This window comes from Podarcis vaucheri (genome assembly GCF_965113315.1).
Source record: "Podarcis vaucheri genome assembly, chromosome: Z".
Lineage (NCBI taxonomy): Eukaryota > Metazoa > Chordata > Lepidosauria > Squamata > Lacertidae > Podarcis > Podarcis vaucheri.
The window spans coordinates 913214-939349 of NC_138758.1; the positions used below are offsets into that span (position 1 = coordinate 913214).

General features: G+C 46.4%; 2 protein-coding genes and 1 long non-coding RNA gene across 6 annotated transcripts in view; 2 read left to right on the forward strand and 1 right to left on the reverse strand.

The window, feature by feature from the left end:
- The window catches only part of LOC309523592, a 39344-nt gene extending 31830 nt beyond the window's left edge, over window positions 1–7514 (forward strand). The window contains exon 3 of the long non-coding RNA XR_014215462.1: window positions 7036–7514. This is a non-coding gene — a long non-coding RNA (uncharacterized lncRNA). The remainder of the gene's footprint in view (window positions 1–7035) is intronic.
- A 3647-nt stretch (window positions 7515–11161) lies between these two features.
- Window positions 11162–22073, forward strand: MOSPD1 (motile sperm domain containing 1). Of its 2 annotated transcripts, XM_082207516.1 has the most exons (6): window positions 11162–11211; window positions 13575–13834; window positions 14176–14251; window positions 16363–16580; window positions 20594–20755; window positions 21576–22073. In XM_082207516.1, the coding sequence occupies exons 2-6, from the start codon at window positions 13681–13683 to the stop codon at window positions 21605–21607; spliced, it is 642 nt and encodes a 213-aa protein (XP_082063642.1). In that variant the 5' UTR covers window positions 11162–11211; window positions 13575–13680; the 3' UTR covers window positions 21608–22073. The 2 variants fall into 2 exon arrangements, with proteins under 2 accessions (XP_082063642.1, XP_082063641.1); XM_082207515.1 differs by lacking the exon at window positions 11162–11211 and having other exon boundaries at window positions 13374–13834.
- Window positions 18088–26136, reverse strand: part of LOC309523576 (P2R1A-PPP2R2A-interacting phosphatase regulator 1-like) — a 33335-nt gene continuing 25286 nt past the window's right edge. For 2 of the 3 annotated variants that reach the window (XM_082207510.1, XM_082207509.1), the window contains exon 10: window positions 24274–25897. In XM_082207510.1, coding sequence (XP_082063636.1) covers window positions 25738–25897 — 160 coding nt within the window. In that variant the 3' untranslated portion in view covers window positions 24274–25737. Of the gene's footprint in view, window positions 18405–24273; window positions 25898–26136 lie in introns of those variants that run through there. The other variant, XM_082207511.1, reaches the window with a different exon arrangement.

Genomic DNA, 26136 nt, shown 5'->3' on the forward strand with positions numbered 1-26136 from the left:
CTAAAATTGCTGTTCCTCTTGTTGCTTCTCCCACTTTCTGGACAATGAAGTTGTCTGCAAGGCTAGTGAGGAATCTGTTTGACCTTATGCTCTTGGCTGAATTTGACATCCAACAAATATCTGGGTAATTGAAGTCCCCCATTACTACTATCTCCCTTCCTTTTGCATGCTTGGCCATCTGTTCCAGGAAGGCATCATCTATGTCCTCCGTTTGGCTTGGGGATCTATAGTAAGCTCCCACAATGAGGTCACTGTTATTCTTCCCTCCCTTAATTTTGACCCAAATGCTCTCACTTTGACTTTGAGGTTCTAAATCTTGGATCTCTTCACAGGTATAGAATCATAGAATCATAGAATCATAGAGTTGGAAGAGACCACAAGGGCCATCGAGTCCAACCCCCTGCCAAGCAGGAAACACCATCAGAGCACTCCTGACATATGGTTGTCAAGCCTCTGCTTAAAGACCTCTAAAGTAGGAGACTCCACCACACTCCTTGGCAGCAAATTCCACTGTCGAACAGCTCTTACTGTCAGGAAGTTCTTCCTAATGTTTAGGTGGAATCTTCTTTCTTGTAGTTTGGATCCATTGCTCCGTGTCCGCTTCTCTGGAGCAGCAGAAAACAACCTTTCTCCCTCCTCTATGTGACATCCTTTTATATATTTGAACATGGCTATCATATCACCCCTTAACCTCCTCTTCTGCAGGCTAAACATGCCCAGCTCCCTTAGCCGTTCCTCATAAGGCATCGTTTCCAGGCCTTTGACCATTTTGGTTGCCCTCCTCTGGACACGTTCCAGTTTGTCAGTGTCCTTCTTGAATTGTGGTGCCCAGAACTGGACACAGTACTCCAGGTGAGGTCTGACCAGAGCAGAATACAGTGGCACTATTACTTCCCTTGATCTAGATGCTATACTCCTATTGATGCAGCCCAGAATTGCATTGGCTTTTTTAGCTGCCGCGTCACACTGTTGGCTCATGTCAAGTTTGTGGTCAACCAAGACTCCTAGATCCTTTTCACATGTACTGCTCTCAAGCCAGGTGTCACCCATCTTGTATTTGTGCCTCTCATTTTTTTTGCCCAAGTGCAATACTTTACATTTCTCCCTGTTAAAATTCATCTTGTTTGTTTTTGCCCAGTTCTCTAATCTGTCAAGGTCGTTTTGAAGTGTGATCCTGTCCTCTGGGGTGTTAGCCACCCCTCCCAGTTTGGTGTCATCTGCAAATTTGATCAGGATGCCCTTGAGTCCATCATCCAAGTCGTTGATAAAGATGTTGAATAAGACCGGGCCCAAGACAGAACCCTGTGGCACCCCACTAGTCACTCTTCTCCAGGATGAAGAGGAACCATTGATGAGTACCCTTTGGGTTCGGTCAGTCAGCCAGTTACAAATCCACTGAGTGGTAGCATAGTCAAGACCGCATTTTACCAGCTTCTTTACAAGAATATCATGGGGCACCTTGTCAAATGCCTTGCTGAAATCAAGGTAGGCTACATCCACTGCGTTCCCTTCATCTACCAGGCTTGTAATTCTGTCAAAAAACGAGATCAGGTTAGTCTGACATGACTTATTTTTCAGAAATCCATGCTGACTATTGGTGATCACAGCATTCCTTTCTAGGTGCTCACAGACTGTTTGCTTAATGATCTGCTCCAGAATCTTCCCTGGTATTGATGTCAGACTGACTGGGCGGTAATTATTTGGGTCCTCTCTTTTCCCCTTTTTGAAAATAGGGACAACATTTGCCCTCCTCCAGTCTGCCGGGACTTCGCCTGTTCTCCAGGAATTCTCAAAGATGACTGCCAGTGGTTCTGAGATCACATCTGCCAGTTCTTTTAATACTCTTGGATGCAGTTCATCTGGCCCTGGAGACTTGAATACATCTAAACTAGCCAAATATTCTTGTACTATCTCCTTAGTTATTCTGGGCTGTGTTTCCTTTGCTGAATCATTTGCTCCAAATTCTTCAGGTCGGGCATTGTTTTCTTTATCGGAGAAGACTGAGGCAAAGAAGGCATTGAGTAGTTCAGCCCTTTCTGTGTCCCCTGTTTGCATTTCACCATCTTCTCCTCTGAGTGACCCCACAGTTTCTTTGTTCTTCCTTTTGCTACGAACATACCCATAAAAGCCTTTTTTGTTGCTTTTAACCTCTCTAGCAAGCCTGAGTTCATTCTGTGCTTTAGCTTTTCTGACTTTGTGTCTACACGTGCTGGCTATTTGTTTGAATTCCTCTTTGGTGGTTTCCCCCCTTTTCCATTTTTTGTATACACATCCCTGACATATAACGCCACTCCTCCTCCTTTCTTGTCTGGTCTGTTTCTCTGAAATAGATTGTATCCCCCCATTATTACATTCCAATTGTGGGACTTATCCCACCAGGTTTCAGTGATGCCTATTATGTCATATTTAGTTTGCTGTACCAAGAGCTCAAGCTCATCTTGTTTATTTCCCATGCTCAAAGCAAATCTTTAAAAAATGTAGTACAAACATCGACAACTGGGAAGCACTGGCCTGCGAGCGCTCCAATGGGAGAACAGCCTTGATCAAAGGTGTCGTGGGCTTTGAAGACACTCAAACTCGGGACACAAGGGAGAAACGGGCAAAGAGGAAGGAAGCCTCCCTGGGATCAACTCCTGCCCAGAAACCAATGTCCCCACTGTGGAAGGATGTGTGAATCCAGAATTGGCCTCCACAGTCACTTACATACTCACTGTTAAAATCCATATTTATGGAAGAAAATCTTACTTGGCTACGAGGGATTGCCGGAGAAGGAGGAGGAGGACGACGACGACAACGACAATAGCAACAACAATTTGTCTTATTGCAGGCAGGAAAGCAAAGTGACTCTGATTTTTTATTCTGGAAAAGTACAGCTTTGCTACCAGAAAGAGAACTGGTTTTTTCATGCTTGCTGGAAGGGGGGAAAAGGCAATTTTCCTGCTTACAAATGTGCAAAGCAGGATTTAAAACAAAATGGTGAAGTAAATTCTAGACTGCAATATGCCCTTTTGTTATGTTGTATGCCTAAAGTGGCTTATCTCCTGCCAATGAAAACCCAGGAGCTTGAGGAGTTAAAAGTCCAACGCTGATTGCAAAGCAATAGGTTACAGCCAGATTGTTCTGCAAAAGTGCAACCCCGCCCAGTGGTTCTGGTAGTGGTGTTGATAAAGTTTCAAACAAAGGATTCCAGTTTCAACTGGTTGTATGAAGCATATCTTACTGCATTGTGGGCAATGTGAGGAAGGGATCAAACCCTTCCTGGCAAATTTCCCTGGAAAATCCAAAGTCCCTCATATTAAATATCTTTCGGAAGACAGGTCAAATGATATTACACTGGTCATGGCAAAGTTTCTCTCGGAGGTTATAAGAAACAAATATCATTATGCCCTAGATCAGGCATGGCCAAAGTTGGCTCCCTCCAGATGTTTTAAGACTGCAGTTCCCATCATCCCTGACCACTGCTCCTGTTAGCTAGGGATGATGGGAGTTGTAGTCCAAAACAGCTGGAGGGCCAAGTTTGCCTATGCCTGGTGCACACCATCACCTCATTTTATGTTTAATACACATGTGTAATAAGGAGTGGCCACTTGTGTCGATTCAGGTTTGATTCTCACCCATTTCTGTCAACTAAGCTTGGATTCCCACCATGTGCTGTTACATCAGGCATCTTCAACCTGCAGCCCTCCAGATGTTTCGGCCTACAACTCCCATGATCCCTAACTCACAGGATCAGTGGTCAGGGATTATGGGAATTGGTCCAAAATATCTGGAGGGCCGAAGGTTGGGGATGCCTGTGTTACATTGTGTTAGTGTGCATGCCGTTTGCACCATGTAGCAGTTCTAGCTTTGAGCTGTATCTTTGTGATCCACAATTAGCTGTATAGTGGTACCTCTGGTTGCAAACGGGATCTGTTCTGGAGGTCTGGCTGCATCCCGAGGAATTTGCACCTGGAGGACCGCTTCTGCGCATGTGTGCACGGCAACAGCCAGAAAAATACTTCCAGGTTTGCTGTGTTTGCATCCCAAAAATTACGTATCCAGAGTAAGCAGAAGTACGACTGTATTCCTGCCCCAATTGGGGGGGGGGGGTGGCAACTTGCAAAATCCTCAGTTTCATAAAGCAACAGGTTACCATAACTTTCCTGTTAGAAGTACACTGAAGGATTTCTAGGGGTACACATTATGATATTTATTTTGGCCCTTTGGGCCACCACCCCTTTCAAGCTTAAAGGTGTGAGATTAACTCATCACGACCCTCTGTTTGGGGCAGTTGGTGGTCTTGCAAAAGCAACTGCTTTGGGGCTGTTGGAAAGTGTATCAGAAACCAGGCGGGGGACTAAGACAAGGAGACAAGGCACCAAGGGAAATAGAGGGAAGGAGCGCTAGTAAAACCACGGAGGCTCACTTTCAGAAAAGCCCACATTGCTTCACATCGCCTGGGAGAGAACCCTGAGCCTGCAATGTGTCTGCGGCTGCTGCCCAATGGGAAATAAAACTAATTTCATTTGGTATACAGTGGTACCTCTGGTTAAGTACTTAATTCGTTCTGGAGGTCCATTCTTAACCTGAAACTGTTCTTAACCTGAAGCACCACTTTAGCTAATGGGGCCTCCTGCTACTGCCGCGCCGCCAGAGCACGATTTCTGTTCTTATCCTGAAGCAAAGTTCTTAACCCAAGGTACTATTTCTGGGTTAGCAGAATCTGTAACCTGAAGCGTCTGTAACCTGAGGTACAACTGTATATCAATTCTTGGCAAACGTAATAAAACGGAGACAAATGGAGACTTGGCTTGCTTTTCCAAACAGGAACAAAGTATAAGCATGGGGCCTCGGAAGAGGTTTCCAGTGTATTAGTCACTGCAGAAGAAGTCGCGGGGAGAAAGAGCTTTATTTGGAAATGTTGGAAATGGAGGGACACAAAATGGGAGGGTTTTGGCCGCTTCGCTGCAAAGCATGTTTGGAAGAAGGCGACAACTTTCACCCTAAATGCTTAGGAGGCTCCTCCTCAACACCAGACATGGAATCGTCTACTTCCTTCAGAGTGTTATAAGAACTGAAGGTCTCCAAGATATAAATTCAATGTTCAATAATGTACAAGGCAAACATGTACATAAAGATGTAAACCACGTGTCTGAAACAGCACAAGAAGACCATCCTGAAACCATTTGGACTCTACCCAATTGACCTCACATGTTCCTCTGCAGAGAGGGATGCAATGGGGTCACTGGCAGGTCACTGGCTCCCCCCAAAGAATCTAAACACCTTTGACTCGCCTAAAAAAAGCTCAACATTTTTGCCCTACACTCCCCCAAAATGGGACTTTTCTCCTCCCTAAGAAAAGCTCAACAACTTTGACCTGAACCCCCCCCCCAAAGTGAGTAGATCACTGCCAGTTTTTAACTCTGTAGGCAGATTGCAGTCATAGAATCATAGAGTTGGAAGAGACCACAAGGGCCATCGAGTCCAACCCCCTGCCAAGCAGGAAACACCATCAGAGCACTCCTGACATATGGTTGTCAAGCCTCTGCTTAAAGACCTCCAAAGTAGGAGACTCCACCACACTCCTTGGCAGCAAATTCCACTGTCAAACAGCTCTTACTGTCAGGAAGTTCTTCCTAATGTTTAGGTGGAATCTTCTTTCTTGTAGTTTGGATCCATTGCTCCGTGTCCGCTTCTCTGGAGCAGCAGAAAAAAACCTTTCTCCCTCCTCTATGTGACATCCTTTTATATATTTGAACATGGCTATCATATCACCCCTTAAGCTCCTCTTCTCCAGGCTAAACATGCCCAGCTCCCTTAGCCGTTCCTCATAAGGCATCGTTTCCAGGCCTTTGACCATTTTGGTTGCCCTCCTCTGGACACGTTCCAGTTTGTCTGTGTCCTTCTTGAATTGTGGTGCCCAGAACTGGACACAGTACTCCAGGTGAGGTCTGACCAGAGCAGAATACAGTGGCACTATTACTTCCCTTGATCTAGATGCTATACTCCTATTGATGCAGCCCAGAATTGCATTGGCTTTTTTAGCTGCCGCGTCACACTGTTGGCTCATGTCAAGTTTGTGGTCAACCAAGACTCCTGGATCCTTTTCACATGTACTGCTCTCAAGCCAGGTGTCACCCATCTTGTATTTGTGCCTCTCATTTTTTTTGCCCAAGTGCAATACTTTACATTTCTCCCTGTTAAGATTCATCTTGTTTGTTTTTGCCCAGTTCTCTAATCTGTCAAGGTCGTTTTGAAGTGTGATCCTGTCCTCTGGGGTGTTAGCCACCCCTCCCAGTTTGGTGTCATCTGCAAATTTGATCAGGATGCCCCTGAGTCCATCATCCAAGTCGTTGATAAACGACTCTTGGGAGTTGGCCACCCCTGCGAATAATTAATCAAATATTAAAACCTTCCCAAAACAGGGCTGTCTTCAGATGTCTTCTAAAGGCCAGAGAGTTGCTTATTTCTTTGAGATCTGATGGGAGGGCGTTCCACAGGGTGGGCGCCACCACCGAGCAGGCTCTCTGCCTGCTTCCCTGTAACTTCGCTTCTTGCAGGGAGGGAACCAGAAGGCCCTGGGGAGAGGGACCCTGGCATCCGGGGTGGTGGCACTCCTTCGCATCTACTGGGCTGAGGCCATTGAGGGCTTTCAAGGTCAGCACTGACTCTTTGAATTGTGCCTGGAAACGTCCCGGGAGTCAATGCAGGTCTTTCAGGACCGGGGTTATGTAGTCTCTGCAGTCCCAGTCCCCAGTCTGGCTGCCGCATTCTGGATTAGTTGTTGTTTCCGGGGCATCTTCAAAGGCAGCCCCACATAGAGCGCATAGCAATAGTCCAAGCGAGAGGTAACTAGAGCATGTGCCGCTCTGTGCAGGTAGGGTCTCATCCTGCGTCCCACAAGGAGCTGCCCAGGACACAGAATGGACCTGCACCTCCATGGGTCCAAAATGACCCCCAGGCTGTGCAGCTGGTCCTTCAGGGACACAGTTGCCCCGTTCAGGACCAGGGAGTGCTCCCCACCTGCCCACCCACAACAGGACTTCTGTCTTTCAGGATTCAACCTCAGCCCGTTAGCAGCCACCCGTCCTCCAACTGCCTCTAGACACAGGACCTTCACTGCCTTTACTGGTTCCGATCTGAAAAAAGAGGGTACCATCCGCATACTGATGAATGCCCACCCCAAACCCACTGGTGATCTCTCCCAGTGACTGCGAGAACAAGCCAAGACAGCGAGCAAAGCTGGAAGATTTTGAACTTTTAGGTTTCCTATCTTTTGCTTTCTGCATTCGCAGGGCCAAAAACCTTCACACATCACCTTCAAAGTGAAGGAACTCACACACTCCAGACCAAGTTGGGAGACTGTAACCAAATATGGCAGCTTCTGACGGCGGCAGCTCCCTCTTTTGCAAACGGGTTTGGCACCACCGAGGATGGGAAAGGAGAAACTGGGTTGGAATTTATGGGGGAAACCTCGGCAGAAATACCAAAATGGGGGGGGGGGGTAATTCTATTTACAAAGGCCTCTGTCTAAATATTTGACACAGAATTAAAAATTCTGCTCTTTATACTCCGTGACTCTTTGGCTTCTGTTAGTGTGAGCTGTGGGTTCTTTCTAAGCCATAGAATAAGAGCACCCCACACCCCACATTTCCTAAAACAGGCATGTCCAACAGGCAGATTATGATCTACTGGTAGATTTCTAACCCTTCAGTGATCTACTCCCCCCCCCCCACAAAAAAAGCTCAATAACTTTGCCTTTCTTAAAAAAAACTCAAGAACTTTGGCTTTCCAAGGAAAAGCTCAGCAACTTTGGCTTTCCTAAAAAAGCTCAGCAACTTTGGCTTCTTAGCAAAAAAGTGGGCCATCAGATTAAGTTCCACTATCAGACTGGGGATTCAAGACCCTCCACTGTGTTTTATATAATCAAATTTTGATTGTGTTTTGTGTATATCGCAATGCTCATTCAGTTTCATTCATTCATATATTCAGTTCCATTCACTCATTTGCTCCCTGAAAAAAAGCTCAACCACCTTGGCTTCCCCAAAAAACTGTTTTTTACACAGTGAGTAGATCACAGACTATTGGGAGTTGGATGTCCCTATCCTAAAATAACGGGACCAAGTTCATTTCCAAAGGATTGATATTTGCTGTTCTGCTCAAACTCTGCTGTACGGGCTCTCGTGCTTAATTTACTAGTGTTATTAGAAAATAAACCCCAAAGAGGGGGCGATTGCTATGAGCTGAATAAACTGCAATAAATTGCCAGTCCTCAATATCTTCCCTCACTTCCTTCGTTGTAGCCTTGTGCGTTACACTGACATCTGCTGCCATTTTATTGTATTGTAGTTTATTGTACCACTGGTCCCATGAGCTAGGGATGATGGAAGTTGTAGTCCCAAAAGAGCTGGAGGGCCAAAAGAGCTGGAGGGCAATGCCTGATCTAGACAGTGGTGGCCAAACTTGGCCCTCCAGCGGTTTGTGGACTACAGTTCCCATCATCCCTGACCACTGGTCCTGTGAGCTAGGGATGATGGGAGTTGTAGTCCCAAAAATAGTTGGTGGGCCAAGTTGGGCCATGCTTGCAAGGGTTTGACTTTACTCCCAAAGGCAGCGCACTCTTCCTTCGTCTTACAAGACAGGAGGATGACTTTTTTTATTCACATTGCAATCTGCTTTCCCATACATATATATACCACATTTTTCTGTCTATAAGACACCCCCATGTATAAGACACCCCTTATTTGGGGAGACTCTGATTTAAGAAAATGGGGGGAGATGGCCCCCGTGTATAAGATGCCTCCAATTTTGGACATTATTTTTTAGGGGGAAACCTAGTCTTATACACGGAAAAATACGTACTCAAAGTGGCTCAAAACATGGCAAGAAACAAAACCCTCTGTAGGCATGGCCCAACTTGGCCCTTCAGTGAATGAATTTATTATTACAGTCACAGACCAGTTCTGGCTCACTTACAATCTCATGAAAATCATAAAAACACAAGAGGGCTACATTGAATGGCAATTGGGTCTAACAGGGACAATACGGATATAGCAGTAGTTAAAAACATATAAGTTAAATCTTAGCTTGGAAGAAGCGGACAATTTGGATCCCTTCCAGTTGTGATCCAGGCCTCACCATGGGACTGAAACTGCCTTGGTCGCGCCTGTCGAGGATCTCCAGTGGGCTAGGGACAAAGGTGAGAGCTGTTTCCTAGTCCTGCTGGATCTCTCAGCGGCTTTTGACACCATCGACCATGACATCCTTCTGGACCGTCTTGAGGGGCTGGGAGCTGGGGGTACAGTGGTTCCGCTCCATTCTCCTGGGCCGTGTCCAGAAAGTGGTGTTAGGGGATGAGTGTTCAGACCCCTGGGCTCTCACTTGTGGGGTGCCTCAGGGTTCCATCCTCTCCCCCAAGTTTTTTAATATCTATATGACGCCGCTGGGAGAGATCATCAGGGGGCTTGGACTGGGTGTTCATCAGTATGCAGATGACACTCAGCTCTACCTCTCCTTTAAATCAGAACCAGTGAAGGCAGTGAAGGTCCTGTGTGAGTGTCTGGAGGCGGTTGGAGGATGGATGGCGGCTAACAGATTGAGGTTGAATCCTGACAAGACAGAAGTACTGTTTTTGGGGGACAGGGAGCGGGTTGGTGTGGGGGATTCCCTGGTCTTGAATGGGGTAACTGTGCCCCTGAAAGACCAGGTGCGCAGCCTGGGAGTCATTTTGGACTCACAGTTGTCTATGGAGGCGCAGGTCCATTCTGTGTCCAGGGCAGCTCCATCTGGTACACAGGATGAGACCCTACCTGCCCGCAGACTGTCTCACCAGAGTGGTGCATGCTCTAGTTATCTCCCGCTTGGACTACTGCAATGCGCTCTATGTGGGGCTGCCTTTGAAGGGGACTTGGAAACTACAACTAATCCAGAATGCGGCAGCTAGACTGGTGACTGGGAGTGGCTGCCGAGACCACATAACACCGGTCTTGAAAGACCTACATTGGCTCCCAGTACGTTTCCGAGCACAATTCAAAGTGTTGGTGCCTAGCCTGAAAGCCCTAAACAGCCCCATCCTGTATACCTGAAGGAGCATCTCCAACCCCATCGTTCAGCTCAGACACTGAGGTCCAGCTCCTAGGGCCTTCTGGCGGTTCCCTCTGTGAGAAGTGAGGTTACAGGGAACCAGGCACAGGGCCTTCTCGGTGGTGGAGCCCCCACTGTGGAACACCTTCCCATCACATGTCAAAGAAAGAACCAACTCTCTGGCTTTTAGAAGACATCTGAAGGCAGCCCTGTTTAGAGAAGCTTTTAATGTTTGACACACTATTGCATTTTAATATTTTGCTGGAAGCCGTCCATGGTGGCTGGGGAAAGCTAGCCAGATGGGTGGGGTAGAAGAAACAACAACAACAACAACAACAACATTTCACTAAAATATAACCTAAATTTGTCATTTAAGAGCTTAATCATTTTGGTAGCACAGCTTGTATCCTAAGTTTTATGGCAGTCGCATGGAATTTGGCCACCCTGAGCGTGATCTCTGGATCCTTGTTCTCTACCAGGAGTTTTAGACATTGAAGTTTGGACCCATTTGGAGATTTTTGTATAGCAGGGGTGATAAATGCCGAGCGTAACAAGACATGAGAGACGGTTTCTACCTCCATCAAGCCGCAGGGGCAGACTCCTTCTGTGTATTATGGATTACCCACGAATCTGCCCTGCAATAAGGCAGATGGCAGCATGTTGAACCTGGCGAGGCCCTCCAGCTGTTTTCGGACTACAACTCCCATCATCCCTAGCTCACAGCGGTCGGGGTGATGGGCATTGTAGTTTACAAACGGCAACACCAGCAATTCGTTCCGATAACGGATTAGGGTGGAATGGTGGCAGCCCTGAGGGAAGCGGGCCCTCCAGCTGTTCGGGGACTACAATGCCCATCGTCCCTGATCACTGGTCTCGTGAGCAGCAAGCCCGAGGAGCCCTCCTCTCTGCGCACGCGTAGGAGAAGCTCCCACCACCCCCCGCCTCCCACGGACGTCGAGAAAAAGCGCCGCCTCTCGCGCCTCTGCCGCCCTTTCCCCGCCTTCCACTTCGCGTTCCCGGCAGTCCTAGCGCCTGGTGACGCGGGAGGGGCGGGGAAATGGGCGGGCCCGTCCGCTGAGGCGAGGGAGAGAGGCGAAGAGGCGGCGGCTGGTGACCGAAAGAACCCGGAGGCGGAGGCGGGTCCGAGGGGTGAGTGAGGGCGGGGAGCGAGGGTCCTCGGGGACCTCATTCCCGGCGAGGGGCCTGTTTGGGGACTACAACTCCCATCATTTCCCACCGCTGGCGACTGGTAGCTGGGGGTGATGGGAGTTGTAGTCCCCAAACAGCTGCGAGGCGACCCGAGCCCGAAACAAAAGCGGGCCTCTTCGGGCTTGAGGGGAAGGGGCTGCGCTGCGCTCCTCTGCGGCTCCGGTGGGGCGGCGGCTCGCCTCAGCCTAGCGGGGAGGGGGCGATCGGGGGTCTCTGGGCCGGGTGGGGGCTTCCTGGGGGAAAAGTAGATGACCATCGCTGAGGGCGAGGAGGGCCTGGCTGTTTTGAGGGGGGTCGTCGTCGTGCCTTTGGCAGAGTTGCGTCAGAGATGACCGCCGTAGCTGTTTGGAGACTACAGTGCCCATCATCCCTGGCCACTGGTGCTAGGGATGATGGGATTTGGAATCCAAAAAACAGCTGGAGGGCCAAGTTGGGCTATGCCTGGGCCAGAAAGGGATGAAGTCTGTTGCAAGAGAGAGAACAGCAGCGGTGTCCTTGTTCTACTGTCCTGGACTACAATTTCCATCATCCCTGACCAGTTGCAGTCCCCAAAAGTTGTAGGGCCAAATTTAAGGCATGGCCCAACTCGGCCCTCCAGCTGTTTGGGGACTGCAACTCCCATTATCCTTGGCCACTGGCTAAGTTTGGCCATGCCTGCTGGCAGTGCAAGGGGTCTGGTAGCTCTGTTAAAAAGAATGCCAGGGTTGGCCGCTTAGCGCTTAGGGGGCTTCAGCAGCAGCAGGGGCCGTATCCTCAGAGAAAGCACGTATGGATCCGAAGGTCGGACTCTGCTTGTGTCCCCCCCCCCGCTCATTTTTTGTCTGCTGTTCCGGCCAATCGGGACAAGATACCCCTGCTGCTGTAAACACTAATGTGACTTGGCAGCATTTTGTCAAGGGTGCAAGCTAGATTGGAGAGGGCCAGAATCATGTCTCCTCCTCTACAATATTCCGTTCGGTTTGTCTCCCATTCATTTCTTTGGATTTCTCTTCGCTGCTTGGTGTGCCTGAAACACATCTGGAGGAACGTGCTTCGTGCTTCGTGAAGCTCCTTGGCCAGGCTTCCTCAACCTCGGCCCTCCAGATGTTTTGAGACTACAATTCCCATCCCACTAACTCTTGTTTTGATTGCATTCTAATTGACGCTGTCGTCTGGGCTAGTTCAAGTTTTGCCAGTTTTGAATTGTGTGAGTCTCTCGGGAGTTGGCCACCCCTGCTTTTTCCGATAACAATGACGTGATTCGCAAATGTGGCAGGCTTGCAATTTTCAGGATTAATTGGCATGGGTGTTGTGAATAGCTGCTGTGGGATCTCATAGATGCATAAAAGCTTTTGGCCTACAATTCCCATGACCCCTAGCTAATGGGACCAGTGGTCAGGGATGGTGGGAATTGTAGTCCCAAAACAGCTGAAGGGCGCAGTTTGGCCACCACTGCTCTAGCTCAGGCATGGCCCAAGTTGGTCCTCCAGCTGTTTGGGCTGGGCATCCATCAATATGTGGATGATACCCAGCTCTACCTCTCTTTTAAATCAGAACTAGTGAAGGTCCTGTGTGAGTGCCTGGAGGCGGTTGGAGGATGTATGGCAGCTAACGGATTTTGGTTGAATCCTGAAAAGACAGAAGTACTGTTCTTGGGGGACAGGGGTCGGGTCGGTGTGGGGGACTCCCTGGTCCTGAATGGGGCAACTGTGCCCCTGAAGGACCAGCTGCGTAGCCTGGGGGTCATTTTGGACCCATGGATGTGCAGGTCCGTTCTGTGTCCAGGGCAGCTTCATCTGGTATGCAGGATGAGACCTTCCCTGCCCAGAGTGGAACATGCTCTGGTTATCTCCCGCTTGGACTATTGCCATGCGCTCTACGTGGGGCTGCCTTTGAAGATGACCCAGAAACTACAACTAATCCAGAATGCAGCAGCCAGACTGGAGACTGGGACTGTAGAGACTGCATAACCCTGAAAGACCTGCATAGGCTCCCGGGACGTTTCCGGGCACAATTCAAAGTGACCGTGTGGACCTTGAAAGCCCGAGGGCCTTAAATCCGGCACTGGCATAGATAGATAGATAGATAGATAGATAGATAGATAGATGAGACCCTACCTGCCAGAGTGGTTGTTCCCTTGCTGCGAGAAGTGAGGTTACAGGGAACCAGGCAGAGGGCCTTCTCGGTGGTGGCGCCCGCCCTGTGGAACACCCTCCCATCAGATGTCAAAGAAATAAACAACTATCTGACTTTTAAAAGGCATCTGAAGGCAGCCCTGTTTCAGGAAGTTTCTTAATGTTTGATGCTGTCTTGTGTTTTTATAGGTTTGCTATAATGCTTTCGGATTCCTAAATTGCTGTGACGAGACGTGTGGGGAGACAAAGCCGTCGGGCAAGCAGAAGGCGCAGTGGCGAGGACGACTTGGGGCCAATGCAGCAGCAAAAAAGGCAGCCAGAGTTAGTGGAAGGAAACCTTCCTGTCTTCCTATTCCCCACGGAGCTTATATTTTATGCGGACGACCAGTCGACCCATAAACAGGTGTTGACTCTCTATAACCCCTATGAATTTGCCTTAAAATTCAAAGGTGCGTCTCAGGTACAATTCCATTTAAGGGTTTGCTTGGGGAGGAGGGACTTCCTTTTATTTGCTTTCTGACCTGCCTTTTGCCTGAAGGTCCGTGGGTGGGTTACAAGAACTTGGGAGTCCGGATAAGGCATGGCCCAACTTGGCCTTCCAGCTGTTTTGGGACAACAACTCCCATCACCCCTAGCTAACAGAACCAGCAGTCAGGGATGGTGGGAATTATAATCCCAAAACAGCTGGAGGGCTGGAGTTCGGTTGTTCCCGATATTGAGCTTCGTTTCTGTGCCAGTTTTCCTTGCGATTGGCTGACATCGGATGACGGCCCCTTTTCTTTTCTTTCAGTTCTTTGCACAACCCCAAATAAATATGTCGTGGTCGATGCAGCAGGCGCGGTGAAGCCTCAGTGCTGTGTTGACATGTGAGTAAAAAGCTGGTTTTTGGTTTGTTGCTTTGTAATGAATAGCAACCACTAAGCTGCCTTCCAGAGACCATTCGTTAATTTATTAGATGTAAAGTCCACCCTCATCAAGACATCTCATGGTGGGGAAATAAAAAAATGGTCCAGTGGCACCTTAGAGACCAACTCAGTTTGTTCTGGGTCTAAGCTTTACGTGGGCATGTGCCCTTCTTCAGATACACAGAAACCGAAGTCTAGTATGAAAGAGGCCTCCCAGCGTTCTCACAGGCCCATATAAGAGCAGCGCAAACAGTTGGGGCTGATGAGCATTTACTGTTCCCAACCCTAATCCTGCGGAAAGGCATCTAATTGGATTTGAATTTGATCCTGACTTGTTTTCAGGAGGTAATTTCGTTATTGCTTGATTTTATACCAGTGTTACCTATTTGGTGTTAGCCTCCCTGAGCCCAGGTTCGGACGGGGAGGGCGGGATACAAATAAAAGTTTATTATTTATTATTATTAACCAGACCCTGATAGATAGTGGGAGGGTGGGGCGGGGTTTTTGCCCAAAGGGTAGTAGAACTCAATGGATATGGTCAACCTGTGGGCAACTGTGAACGACTTGCAATTAGTCCGACAGAACCTGACCCTGTGCTCCGGGGACCAGTGTGGCTGGCATAGCTCTGGGTGGACGTGGTCAGCAGGGGACTGATCCACTGTCCCTCGGACCTTGTGGGGGGCCGGACTAGATGGGGGGGAGGATGAATGAATTCCTATTCCCCACAAACAACCTAGAGATGCATTTTAAATAAAAGGGCATATTCCACTCATGTAAAAACACGCTGATTCCTGGACAGTCCGTGGGCCAGATTGAGAAGGCGATTGGGCCGGATCCAGCCCCTGGGCCTTAGTTTGCCTACCCATGGTATAAAGGAATACAATATTGATCTAGGAAAGAAAGTTTTTATAAAACATCACAGAAATAAAATGATACAACACGCTTATGAGAAAGGGAAAAAACATGGAGAGGATGGGTAGTCATAGGTTTGTGAAGAAACCCCATAATTGAAACTGTATGCATCTTTTGTGATCACCGATAGCTTTACAGTGGTACCGTAGTTTACAACAGGCATAGGCAACCTTGGCACTCCAGCTGCTTTGGGACTACAATTCCCATCATCCCTGACCACTCATCCTGTGAGTTAGGCATCATGGGAGTTGTAGTCCCAAAACAGCTGGAGGGCCTAGGTTGCCTATGCCTGGTTTATGACCATCATCCTTTCCGGAGGTCCCTTCGTAAACTGAAACAGGTCGTAACCCAAGGCACGCTTTTGCCAATGGGGCCTCCAAAAACGGGTCATTGTCCAAAAAAATGTGTTCGCCAACCAAAAAAATTGTTTGTAATAAAAAACCACGGGTTGTAACCCGAAAAAAGGTTTGAAAGGTTTGCACGTCTGGGTTTGAATCGATCATCATTCAAAACTGCCGTAAGCTAGGTTGTTCACAAACCAAGGTACTAATAGAAATGATTATGACGACTTGTTGTGCATATATAAATAATGAGCTGTTTATAAATATTAGAAGTAAGTCTATTTAGTACGGAGATGACAGGCTTCCTCAACCTTGGCCCTCCATATGTTTTTGGCCTACAACTCCCATGATCCCTAGCTAGCAGGACCAGTGGTCAGGGATGATGGGAATTGTAGTCTCAAAACATCTGGAGGGCCGAGGTTGAGGAAGCCTGAGATAAGGTAAATAGGGTGATTTAGAAATGCGGAGATAAAAGTGATTGCATATGGTAGTCAGGGAGAACGGGAGAAAGTCAAAGCTCAATTTGAGCAAAGATATATGTGATGAAGAACTTTTATTTGGTTGTTTGTTATAAAGCAGGCATCCCCAACCTTTGGCCCTCCAGATGTTTTGGACTGCAATTCCCATCATCCCTGGCCACTGGTCCTGTTAGCTAGGGATCATGTGAGCTGTAGGCCAAAACATCTGGGGAGCCGCAGGTTGGGGATGCCTGTTATAAAATTAAAATAAAATTTAATAAACATTATATTAAAACAAAAAAACGAGCAATAACACGTTAAAAAAGGAAATGTGGCCATTCACGGCCTCCTCCCATTACAGCGTGATCCGTCACAGAGATGTCCGACCTTGCCACTATGGCGTGATTGACAAGTTTCGGCTCCAGGTCTCCGAGCAGAGCCAGAGGAAAGCCCTGGGGAGGAAAGAGGTCATCGCCACTCTGCTTCCAGCAGCGAAAGACCCGAAGGAAGAGGAGGAGAAGAGGATCACGGCGCATCTGGCAGAGAGCGTCTTTTTCGAGCAGGCTTTGTGCCAGCCAGGTAGTTGGATGGTTGGAACACCATAGCTTTTTGTAGCTATAGACCTGCCTCTTTCTCTATTTATTATTATTACTATTATTACTACTACTACAGTGGTACCTCGGGTTACAGACTCCGCCAACCCAGAAATAGTACCTTGGATTAAGAACTTTGCTTCAGGATGAGAAGAGAAACCGTGCAGCGGCAGCAGGAGGCTCCATTAGCTAAAGTGGTACCTCAGGTTAAGAACAGTTTCAGGTTAAGAATGGACCTCCAGAACGAATTAAGTTCTTAACCAGAGGTACCACTGTATTATACACCAGGGGTCAGCAAACTTTCAGCAGAGGGCCAGAGATGCATTTTAAATAAAAGGGCACATTCTACTCATGTAAAAACACGCTGGTTCCCGGACCGCCAGAAGGCAATTGGGCCAGATCCGGCCCCTGGGCTGTAGTTTGCCTACCCATGGCAGGGGCTGGCAAGTTTTTTTCATGGCGGGCTGGTCCACTGTCCCTCAGACCTTGTGGGGGGCTGGACTAGATTTTTTGAGGGGGGGGGAGAACAAATTCCTATGCCTCACAAATAATCCAGAGATGCATTTTAAATAAAAGGACACATTCTACTCATGTCAAAACATGCCGATTCCTAGTCCCAGTCCACTGGATTGAGAAGGCCATTGGGCTGCATCTGGCCCCCGGGCCTTAGGTTGCCTAGCCTTGTTATATGCATTTGTGAATGTTTACTCAAACCCTGCCAATGAGTCCAACTTTCCTTGTTGTCTCTTCATATATATCATAAATGGTTCCCATTCTCTTTTAAAGTCTTTGTTGTCCCTCTCATGTAATTTATCTGTTCATTTTGCTAATTCTGCGTATTCCATGACTTTCTCTTGCCGTTGTTCTTTCTTGGCTTTCTTCCTTCTTCCGAGCTCGGGCTAATAGAATCCTTCCTGCTGTTGTTTCATGCATAAATAATTTCCAGTTGTCCTTTCTTATTTATTATTTATTTAAGCATATTTACAAGCAGACAATATGGAGGCATTTCCCCATATCTGCCGTATTAAGCAGCTGGTTCCTTACCTCCCTTGTCCTGACCTGGCCACAGTGACCCATGCAACAGTCACCTCCAGGCTTGATTAATGTAACTCGCTCTACGCAGGGTCGCCCTCAAAGCTCACCCAGAAACCCCAGCGGGCAGAGAACGCCTCGGCGAGGTTCCTTGCAGTGTCTCCACTGCGGGACCACGTCCACCCAGTGCTGTGCCAGCCGCACTGGCTCCCAGTGGAACACAGGGTCAGGTTTCAGGGGCTGGTTTTCACCTTTAAAGTAGGCTTCCTCCACCTCAGCCCTCCAGATGTTTTTGGCCTACAACTCTCATCACCCCTAGCTAGCAGGACCAGTGGTCAGGGATGATGGGATTGTAGTCTCAAAACATTTGGAAGGGCCAAGGCTGAGGAAGCCTGCACTTAACCCCAAAAACCAAAAAGAGTAAAGGGAAAGGGTCAGAAAGAAAGAAAGGATCACACCCATTTGACTTTTTGATGTTTTATTTGAGAATATTTACAAACAAACAAACAGGTACACACACTTCACCCCCCAAAACCAAAGACAGTAAAGGGAAAAGGTGAGAAAGAAAGAAAAGATGGAGGAGCACACCCATTTGACTCCCCTCCACCAGCACTTGTCACCTTGAGAGTCCTTTTAAGTTCTCATTCCCATTACGTATTATTTATCACTGCAATTACTTCTTGGATAGTATGATTACGGTGTAACATCAAGTCACCTTACAAGCTTAACCTTCCTCTGCTTGTCAGTATGAAGAGGATGCCAGCAAGGTTGAACCTTTCTGTAAGGAAAAAAAAGGATTTTATGATTCGGGGGAAAAGGAAACCTTCCTCTGCTTGTCAATATGAAGAGGATGAACTTTTCTGTAGTGTGTGTGTGTGTGTGTGTGTGTGTGTGTGTGTGCGCGCGCGCTTTAAATCAAGTCTTACCTCCTGGCTTCTCCCTGCCCTGCCTAGGTGAGGAAGGGAGCTGGCTGAGCACCATTTTCAGCAATCCCTCTCTGGAGCCAGCCCTTTCGCACCGCTCCTCTTTCCCCTGCCGCCCTGCTCCCATGAGAAGCGGCAGCAGCCCCTGGGAGGGTAAGCGTGGGGGGTGGGGAGGAGGACTACTTGCCCACCTCGCCTCTTCTTCCAGCTCCCAGCCTCCCTGGTGCTGGTTCTCTGGCCCGCCCCAAAGTCTGAGGGACATTGGACAAGACTGCAGTAAGAAAAAAATTGCTGGCCCCTGCACCTAATGGGAAGCTCAAAAGCTGAACCTGAGCATCCCTCTCCCCGCTGGTGGTTTTTGGCAATTGGTATTCAGAGGAACACTGTTTTCCCCCATTGGAGGTCGAACCTAGCCCATGGGTAGGCAAACTAAGGTCCGGGAGCCGGATCCAGCCCAATCGCTTTCTCAATCCAGTCGGCGGACCATCCGTGAATCGTGTTTTGATATGAGTAGAATGTGTCCTTTTATTGAAAATGCATCTCTGGGTGATTTGTGGGGCATAGAAATTCGTTCATTCCCCCCCCCAACTAGTCCAGCCCCCCACAAGGTCTGAGGGACACCTCAGTGGACCGGCACCCTGCTGAAAAAGGTTGCAGATCTCTGAAGTCCTAGCCATTCGGGCTGGGTGGATTTGACGGGAAGCCCAATGTCAATAAAAGCAAGAATGTTTGGTGAAATGAAATGTTTAGGAATGAAGTGGATCTCATTTGTACTTTTTGTTAGGGTGGCCAAGACTGTGATCTACTCACAAAGTTAAAAACTAGCAGTGATCTACCCCAGTTCAGGTCCGTTTAGCTTTTTTTAGGGAAGCCAAAGTTCTTGAGCTTCTTTGAGGGGAGCCAGTGATGATGATGATGATGATGATTAATTTATACCCCACCCATCTGGCTAAGTTTCCCCAGTCTATCAAGTGTTAAAAACAATACAGCATTAAATATTAAAAACTTCCCTAAACAGGGCTGCCTTCAGATGCTTTCATCTGTTGGACATGCCTATGTTATACCATTAAAAAAACTGTGGGTAAAAAATATAAATTTTACAGCATGTTATTTAATAAGAGAAAATTACCTGAAAATGCTCCATAGGTGGTATTTAAGCACTGGAGAGATTGGCTAAAATGAACAGATCGCTTAGTAATAAGTGTTGGGAGATGCACAAAGCAGATTGGAACCTTCTACCATAGGTGGTAGAGCATGTCTATGTTCAGAGATCAGAAAGTTCTGGGACATGATCCATGAATAAATAAAAAAGTTACTAAGAACTTCACATAGTAGAAGACCAGGAACATATCTTTTGGGAATATTGAACAGTGATATTCCAAAAGAAAAAACTCATTTTTTTCTGTATGCAACATCAGCGGCAAGAATTCTAGTGGCTAAGTACTGGAAGGGTAACCAGCTACTGACCAAAGAGGAGTGGCTATATAAATTATGTGAATATTTGGAACTGGCCAAATGGACGGATATAATAAGACTAAAGCCACTGAATAAAGTCCAGGAGGAATGGAATTGCTTGAATGACTACTTAGAAAGACAAGGTTCAAATGTAAAAATTTGGCTGTGCCTAGAATGACCTGGTGAATGGAAAAGGGGAAATATACACATATACACATCTATATATTCAGATGAAAATAATACTGAAATACAGATAAAATATGAAAGGTGAAAGGAAGTGCTGTGAGAGTGATGGAAGTCTATTATTATTTTGTAAAACAGTGTTTATTGTAATGAAATATGATACTTTATTCTTCTTTTCTGTCTACTTTTCTTTGCATTTTTTCTTTTTCTTTATTTTTTCTTTCTGTTTTATTGGATATTATACTTTATGTATGGTTTTTGTTTTGATGTATTTACTTTGCAACATATTAAAGATTTTTTAAAAATGTTTTGTTATTTACTAAATTCAATAAAGGGGGGGGGGAGAGAAAGGAAAGGAAAGAAATTGCCCCTTTCCATAGTGTCAAATGCCTTTTCCTTTTTCCAGAAAACAGAATTGCCTCATCGGGGCCGAGTTTGCTCACCGTGTTCCTCGGAATCGTGTGCATTGCGGCTCTCATGCTTCCCACACTGGGAGAAGGGGGTTCCCTTGTGCCTCTCTACCTCCACTTAAGTGTGAATCAAAAGTTAGTAGCAGCTTATGTATTAGGTACGCATCTTTTTGTCATCATTTCGAAATAGGATTTGGGGCCGAGTGTAAAAATGAAAATGTGTAAAGAAACATAAAAAACAACCCTATAATCAAGTCGCTGCGTGAGGGCCATGTCAGCAAATTGCAACCAGGGTGGATCAATGTTTTTTAAAAGCAAGTTTTTAAAAATAGGATTTTTTAATTTAAATCGGATTTTGGAAATAAAATGCTTTTGGAGGAAGAATCTTTCTATAGTTTTCTGTTTAGGTTACATTATAGTCCAAAGCAGGCTTCCTCAACCTCGGCCCTCCAAATGTTTTGAGACTACAATTCTTTTTCTCTTTCCAATCAAGTACAGCAGAAAAGCTGTCCAAATGGAAACAGTCAACTTATTAAACCTCACCATCATTTCATCCTTATCTGTCAATGTATTTCTTATCGTAGAACCAAATCAGTCATTTTTGATAGAACTGTAAAAACTACTCTGAAAATTTACGATTCCAAAAAGGAAACCTTCCTCTGCTTGTCAATATTAGGAGGATGCCAGCAAGGCCGAACCTTTCTGTAAGGGGGAAAAAAGATTTAAATCAAGTCTTACTGACTAGTGATTTAACTGATTGCAACTGAAAGTAAATTTGAGCTCTCTGACATTTCGGCATTTGTAGAGAGATGAGTTGTGTATGTAAGATGAGTTGTGTATGTAAACGTTTCACAAATATTCACAAACGTGCTCCCAGTGAACAAGCTTTCATGCGCGTGCGCTCCACCTAACAAAACTCTTTGTGTGGGTTATTTCTCAAGTTAAGCCGAAATAACTTTTTTCTTCTGATTCTTGCAGGTCTCATCACTATGGTCATCCTGAAAACATGAGCGATAACACAATTGGATGTCCACCTTTTTTCTCCTATTTTTTTACTGCCTTTTAAATCCGCATCCTGAACGTGGGCCTCTGACCTCCATTTGGGTGCAAAAATCATCTGGCGATTTGCATCGCTCTCTCTCTCTCGCTCTCTCTCTTTTTTTTAAAGCAAAGTTTTAACTCCGTTTTCACCAGAAAGACTCATGCGCTCGGAGGTGCTTTTTGACTGATGAAATGGTTGAAGGAAAAGGAATCGAAAGAAGCTTTTCTACCTACGTCTACCATGCAAAAATCTCATTTGTGCTTACTTTTTAAATTGCATGTTTTTAAATTCATGTCAACTTCAGTGTTTGACCGCCATAGGAGCCGGCAGTTCTATCTGCAGTGTTCATTTGCCTGTAAGTATTGCAAATTTAAATACAGATTAAAACGCCTGGATGGCGGAATTGAAAGCCGCTTGCCCGATGGTGGAAGCTGCCGTATTTTTCTGTTTATTTTTGGAGACTCCGGTTTAGGAAAACGGGGGGGGGGGGGGTTTGCCCAGAGCATGGGTAGGCAAACTAAGGCTCTGCCCAGTCGCCTCAGGATCCAGCCTATGGACAGTCCGGGAATCAGCGTGTTTTGACCTGAGTAGAATGTGTCCTTTTATTGAAAATGCACCTCTGGGTGATTTGTGGGGCATAGGAATTCATTCATTCCCCCCCCCAATAGTCCAGCCCCCCACAAGGTCTGAGGGACAGTGGACCAGCTCACGGCTGGAAAAAGTTGCTGACCCCTGACGCCCTTTTTACAAAAGGAGAAAAGAGGACAAGCTTTTACAACCATACAACTACACTAGATGAATTGTTGACTGGCGACAGATTTTTTAATTTTTTAAAACTAATACATTATAGTGGCCGGATCCAGAGGTTTTTGCAACAGGAGGTGCCTGTTCTGCGCATGCGTGCGGCACAGTAGAGTGCTTCTGTGCATGCGGCAAAACCTGGTAAAATACTTCCAGGTTTGTCGCTTACGTATCCTGAAGTTTACGCAACCAGAGGGTTAGGTAAGCTGAGGTACTGCTGTATCTGCACTTCAGAGCAGGTCATGCATAGCAGGCGCAGCCATGGCCCTCCAGTTCTTTTGGGACTACGACGCCCATCATTCCTAGTTAACAGGACCAGTGATCAGGGTTGATGAGAACTGTAACAGCTGGAGGGCCAAGTTGGGCCATGCCTGTAGTAGGGGATAGCTCCTTCCGTTTCCCATGACAACTACATCTTGTAACTTGGTCTACCAATTGAGAAGAGGGTTTGCCAATGGAAACCTATTCATTGATTCTATCACTACTGTATTCTCAAGCGTGGGTGCCAGTGGGGAGAGTTACAAAGTGTGGGGAAACACGCTAAAAACATCCTTAAAAAAAGCTCAGCAACTTTGGGGTAAATGTAAAAAGGGTAAATTGTAAAAAGAAGCTCTAAAAATTAATAATTTTTTTTTTAAAAAAATGATTTTTATCCACTCTGATCCAAGGACATTATTGTGAAGCCTCTGGCAATGCTGGACACAGCTGCCCTTAAGACTAGAATGACACTTAAATTGGAAACCATCTTTAGAAAAATTTTCTCTCCGGAAGCATTTTATTTTAAAAATCTGATTTAAATCCAAAAAAATCTGATTTTGGGGTTGTTGTTTTTTAAAAATCACTGATTTTTATCCACCCTGTCATGTGGTCATGCAGAGCTTTCAAATGCTCTGAGCTTACCTGGGATTGCCCACATAAGTCTCAAGTGTTCCCATTTTGAAGAACAAGGAACCGAGGCTAAGCAAGAATGATCTATCCCAGGCATAGGCAAACTCCAGCCCTCCAGATGTTTGGGACTACAATTCCCCTCATCCCTGACCACTGGTCCTGTTAGCTACAGATGATGGGAGTTGTAGTTCCCAAAGAGCTGGAGGGCTGGAGTTTGCCTATGCCTGATCTATCCAAAGGTATCGAGCCTTTCCTGAATTGAGGTTTGAAAACTTCACTGCTACGGTTCTGAAGTTCCAGTACCAGGTCAAACAGCAGCCAGTAAGTGCACGGATTGACAACTTGTATTTTAAAATTATTATTAATCATAATAAAATAAAATAATTATAAAATTGTTGTTATATAATATAAATTTTCTAAGCTGTAGATAACATCCTTGGTCTTGTATTGCTGGGACTATAGGAAACCCTCTTGATATGAGTCAGCCCTTCCTTTAGCTTGGTGTTGTCAACACTGACTGGCAGCTGTTCTCATGGGCTTCACGTGTGTCTTTCCCCCTAGAGATGTCAGGGAAAGCTTAATAATTCTAAATTAAAATTATTATAAATTATATTAATAACATTAATATTAAATTAATAATATATCACTAATTTTATAATTATAAAATAAAATTATTATTTTTAAAAAATAATGATGATTGATAATAAAAGATCGAATTTGTTGGATTTAAATCAGATTTCTTTATTGTTTAGCAGCAGCTGGGAGGCCAGCCAAAACAGCACAGTTTATCTACACAAATACAATTCGCACACGGATAAAACTGAAATATATATATAAAAAATCGGTCCAGTAGCCCCTTAAAGACCAACTAAGTTTGTTCTGGGTCGAAGTTTTTGTGTGCATGTGGATAAAATAGTCATTTAAAAAAATAAAGATACCCCTGGGTGACATTTTACAATGTGCACATTTATTGGAGGCGAGGAAACTCTCTCTCTCCCAGGCAAAAACCAGAATACAGGTAACAAGAGGCCCAACTCCGATTCCAAACCAACACTTTCCAAAGGAAAATTCCAGGAAGGGGAAAGCCAAATGTCCCTTTTCGCCCTTTTTCCGAGCCAGACAAGCACAATCACGCTTCAAATTCCGCACTATTTCTTGGAAGGAAGGAAGGAAATTAAAGTTTTCCAAATCCGGAAGACAAGAAACATTTGGAACCGGAATCGCACAAATCCAGCGGACAAAGTTGCCTATCAATACAGACCAGCCAGTGCTCGCAGGACATGGGGAAAGGGCTTCAATCATAAAAAAATACTCTAATAAATCACCAGACTTTTGTTATTATTTTACAGAATTATAAATAATAAATAGCATGACACAGTAGATTACAAATGGGTTGCATCTTTTTTTCCCTTTTTTGGAAATTAAGCCCAATTGGATCTTGTGAGGAATAAATCAGACTTCCTCAACCTCGGCCCTCCAGATGTTTTTTTGGCCTACAACTCCCATCATCCCTAGCTAGCAGAACCAGTGGTCAGGGAAGATGGGATTTGTAGTCTCAAAACATCTAGAGGGCTGAGGTTGAGGAAGCCTGGAATAGATCATTTCTTGCACCCCAAGCCGAATGACATTTCCCATACTTAAGTGTACTTCTCAGTTTCCATTAGCATTCATCTCAAGAAACAGGCAAACTCTGGCCCTCCAGATGTTTTGGCCTACAACACCCATCATCCCTAGCTAACGGGACCAGTGGTCAGGGTGATGGGAATTGTGGTCCCAAAATAGCGGATGGGGCAAAGTTGGGCCACCACTGCTCTAGATCAGGCGTGGCCCAACTTGGCCCTCCAGCTGTTTGGGAAATATAATACCCATCCTCCCTAGGTAACAGGACCAGTGGTCAGCGATGATGGGAATTGTAGTCCCCAAACAGCTGGAAGGCCGAGTTTGACTAGGCCTGACCTAGAATAAACTCATTTATTTCAGCTCCATTCTTGCCTTTGGAACAAGGGATTGTGACGGTGACCGGTTTCCCACCGACATTTTTAATGCGAATATAAATTGGATGCTTTTCCGAGAATTCGGAGGAAATGTGGGTGTCATTTCTTTGAAAGGAAAGTCCCGATCCAAGGATACGTTCGCAAAATAATTTGTAGTTAAAAGGAAAACCGAGCAGACGTTGGCAAAAGAATTAAAAGGGAAACCGGCAAGCCAGGCAGCGCCAGGGCCTGACGCGTCCATTAAAAGGAGGATTAAAATCGCCTGGAGACGTTGCCGAGGAGGGTTGACGTGGGTGTTTCACACTCGGCACTCCTAATCTGGATGCCCTTGGGGATTTTATGCCGCCGGTTTCTCCGTAGGCGGGTATAGCAAAAGGATGGCACAGGCGGACATCCAGGCAGACGGCAGGGTGAGTCACTTGGGGGAAAGGTCTTCCATCAAGATGAATGGGGAAGCAGGTTCGGATCGCGCAGCAGGCGTTTCTGCTGCGGTGCCAGAGGCGGCGCTTTTGGCCAGTGAGTCAATGGAGGGACTGGCGCCGCTGGAGCAACCGTCGAGGGCATCTGAGGGCAGGCTGCGGAAACGAGGGGAAACCGCAAGCTTCAGTCAGGGCACATAAAATAAAAAATGGTCCAGTAGCATCTTGGAGCAGGCATAGGCAAACTCCTATGTTTGGGACTACAATTCCCATCATCCCTCACCAGTGCTCCTGTGAAGTGGGGGTGATGTGGGTTGTAGTCCCAAAACAGCTGGAGGACCAAGTTGCCGTATTTTTCGCTCCATAAGACGCACCTTACCATAAGACACCTAGTT

Bases quoted from the DNA above. Each gene is read 5' to 3' on its own strand.
- MOSPD1 (XM_082207516.1), top strand. From the start codon at position 13,681: ATGCAGCAGCAAAAAAGGCAGCCAGAGTTAGTGGAAGGAAACCTTCCT. The intron at 14,252-16,362 runs GTGAGTAAAAAG...CTCCCATTACAG, and splicing joins CCTCAGTGCTGTGTTGACAT to CGTGATCCGTCACAGAGATG. The intron at 20,756-21,575 runs GTACGCATCTTT...TGATTCTTGCAG, and splicing joins AGTAGCAGCTTATGTATTAG to GTCTCATCACTATGGTCATC.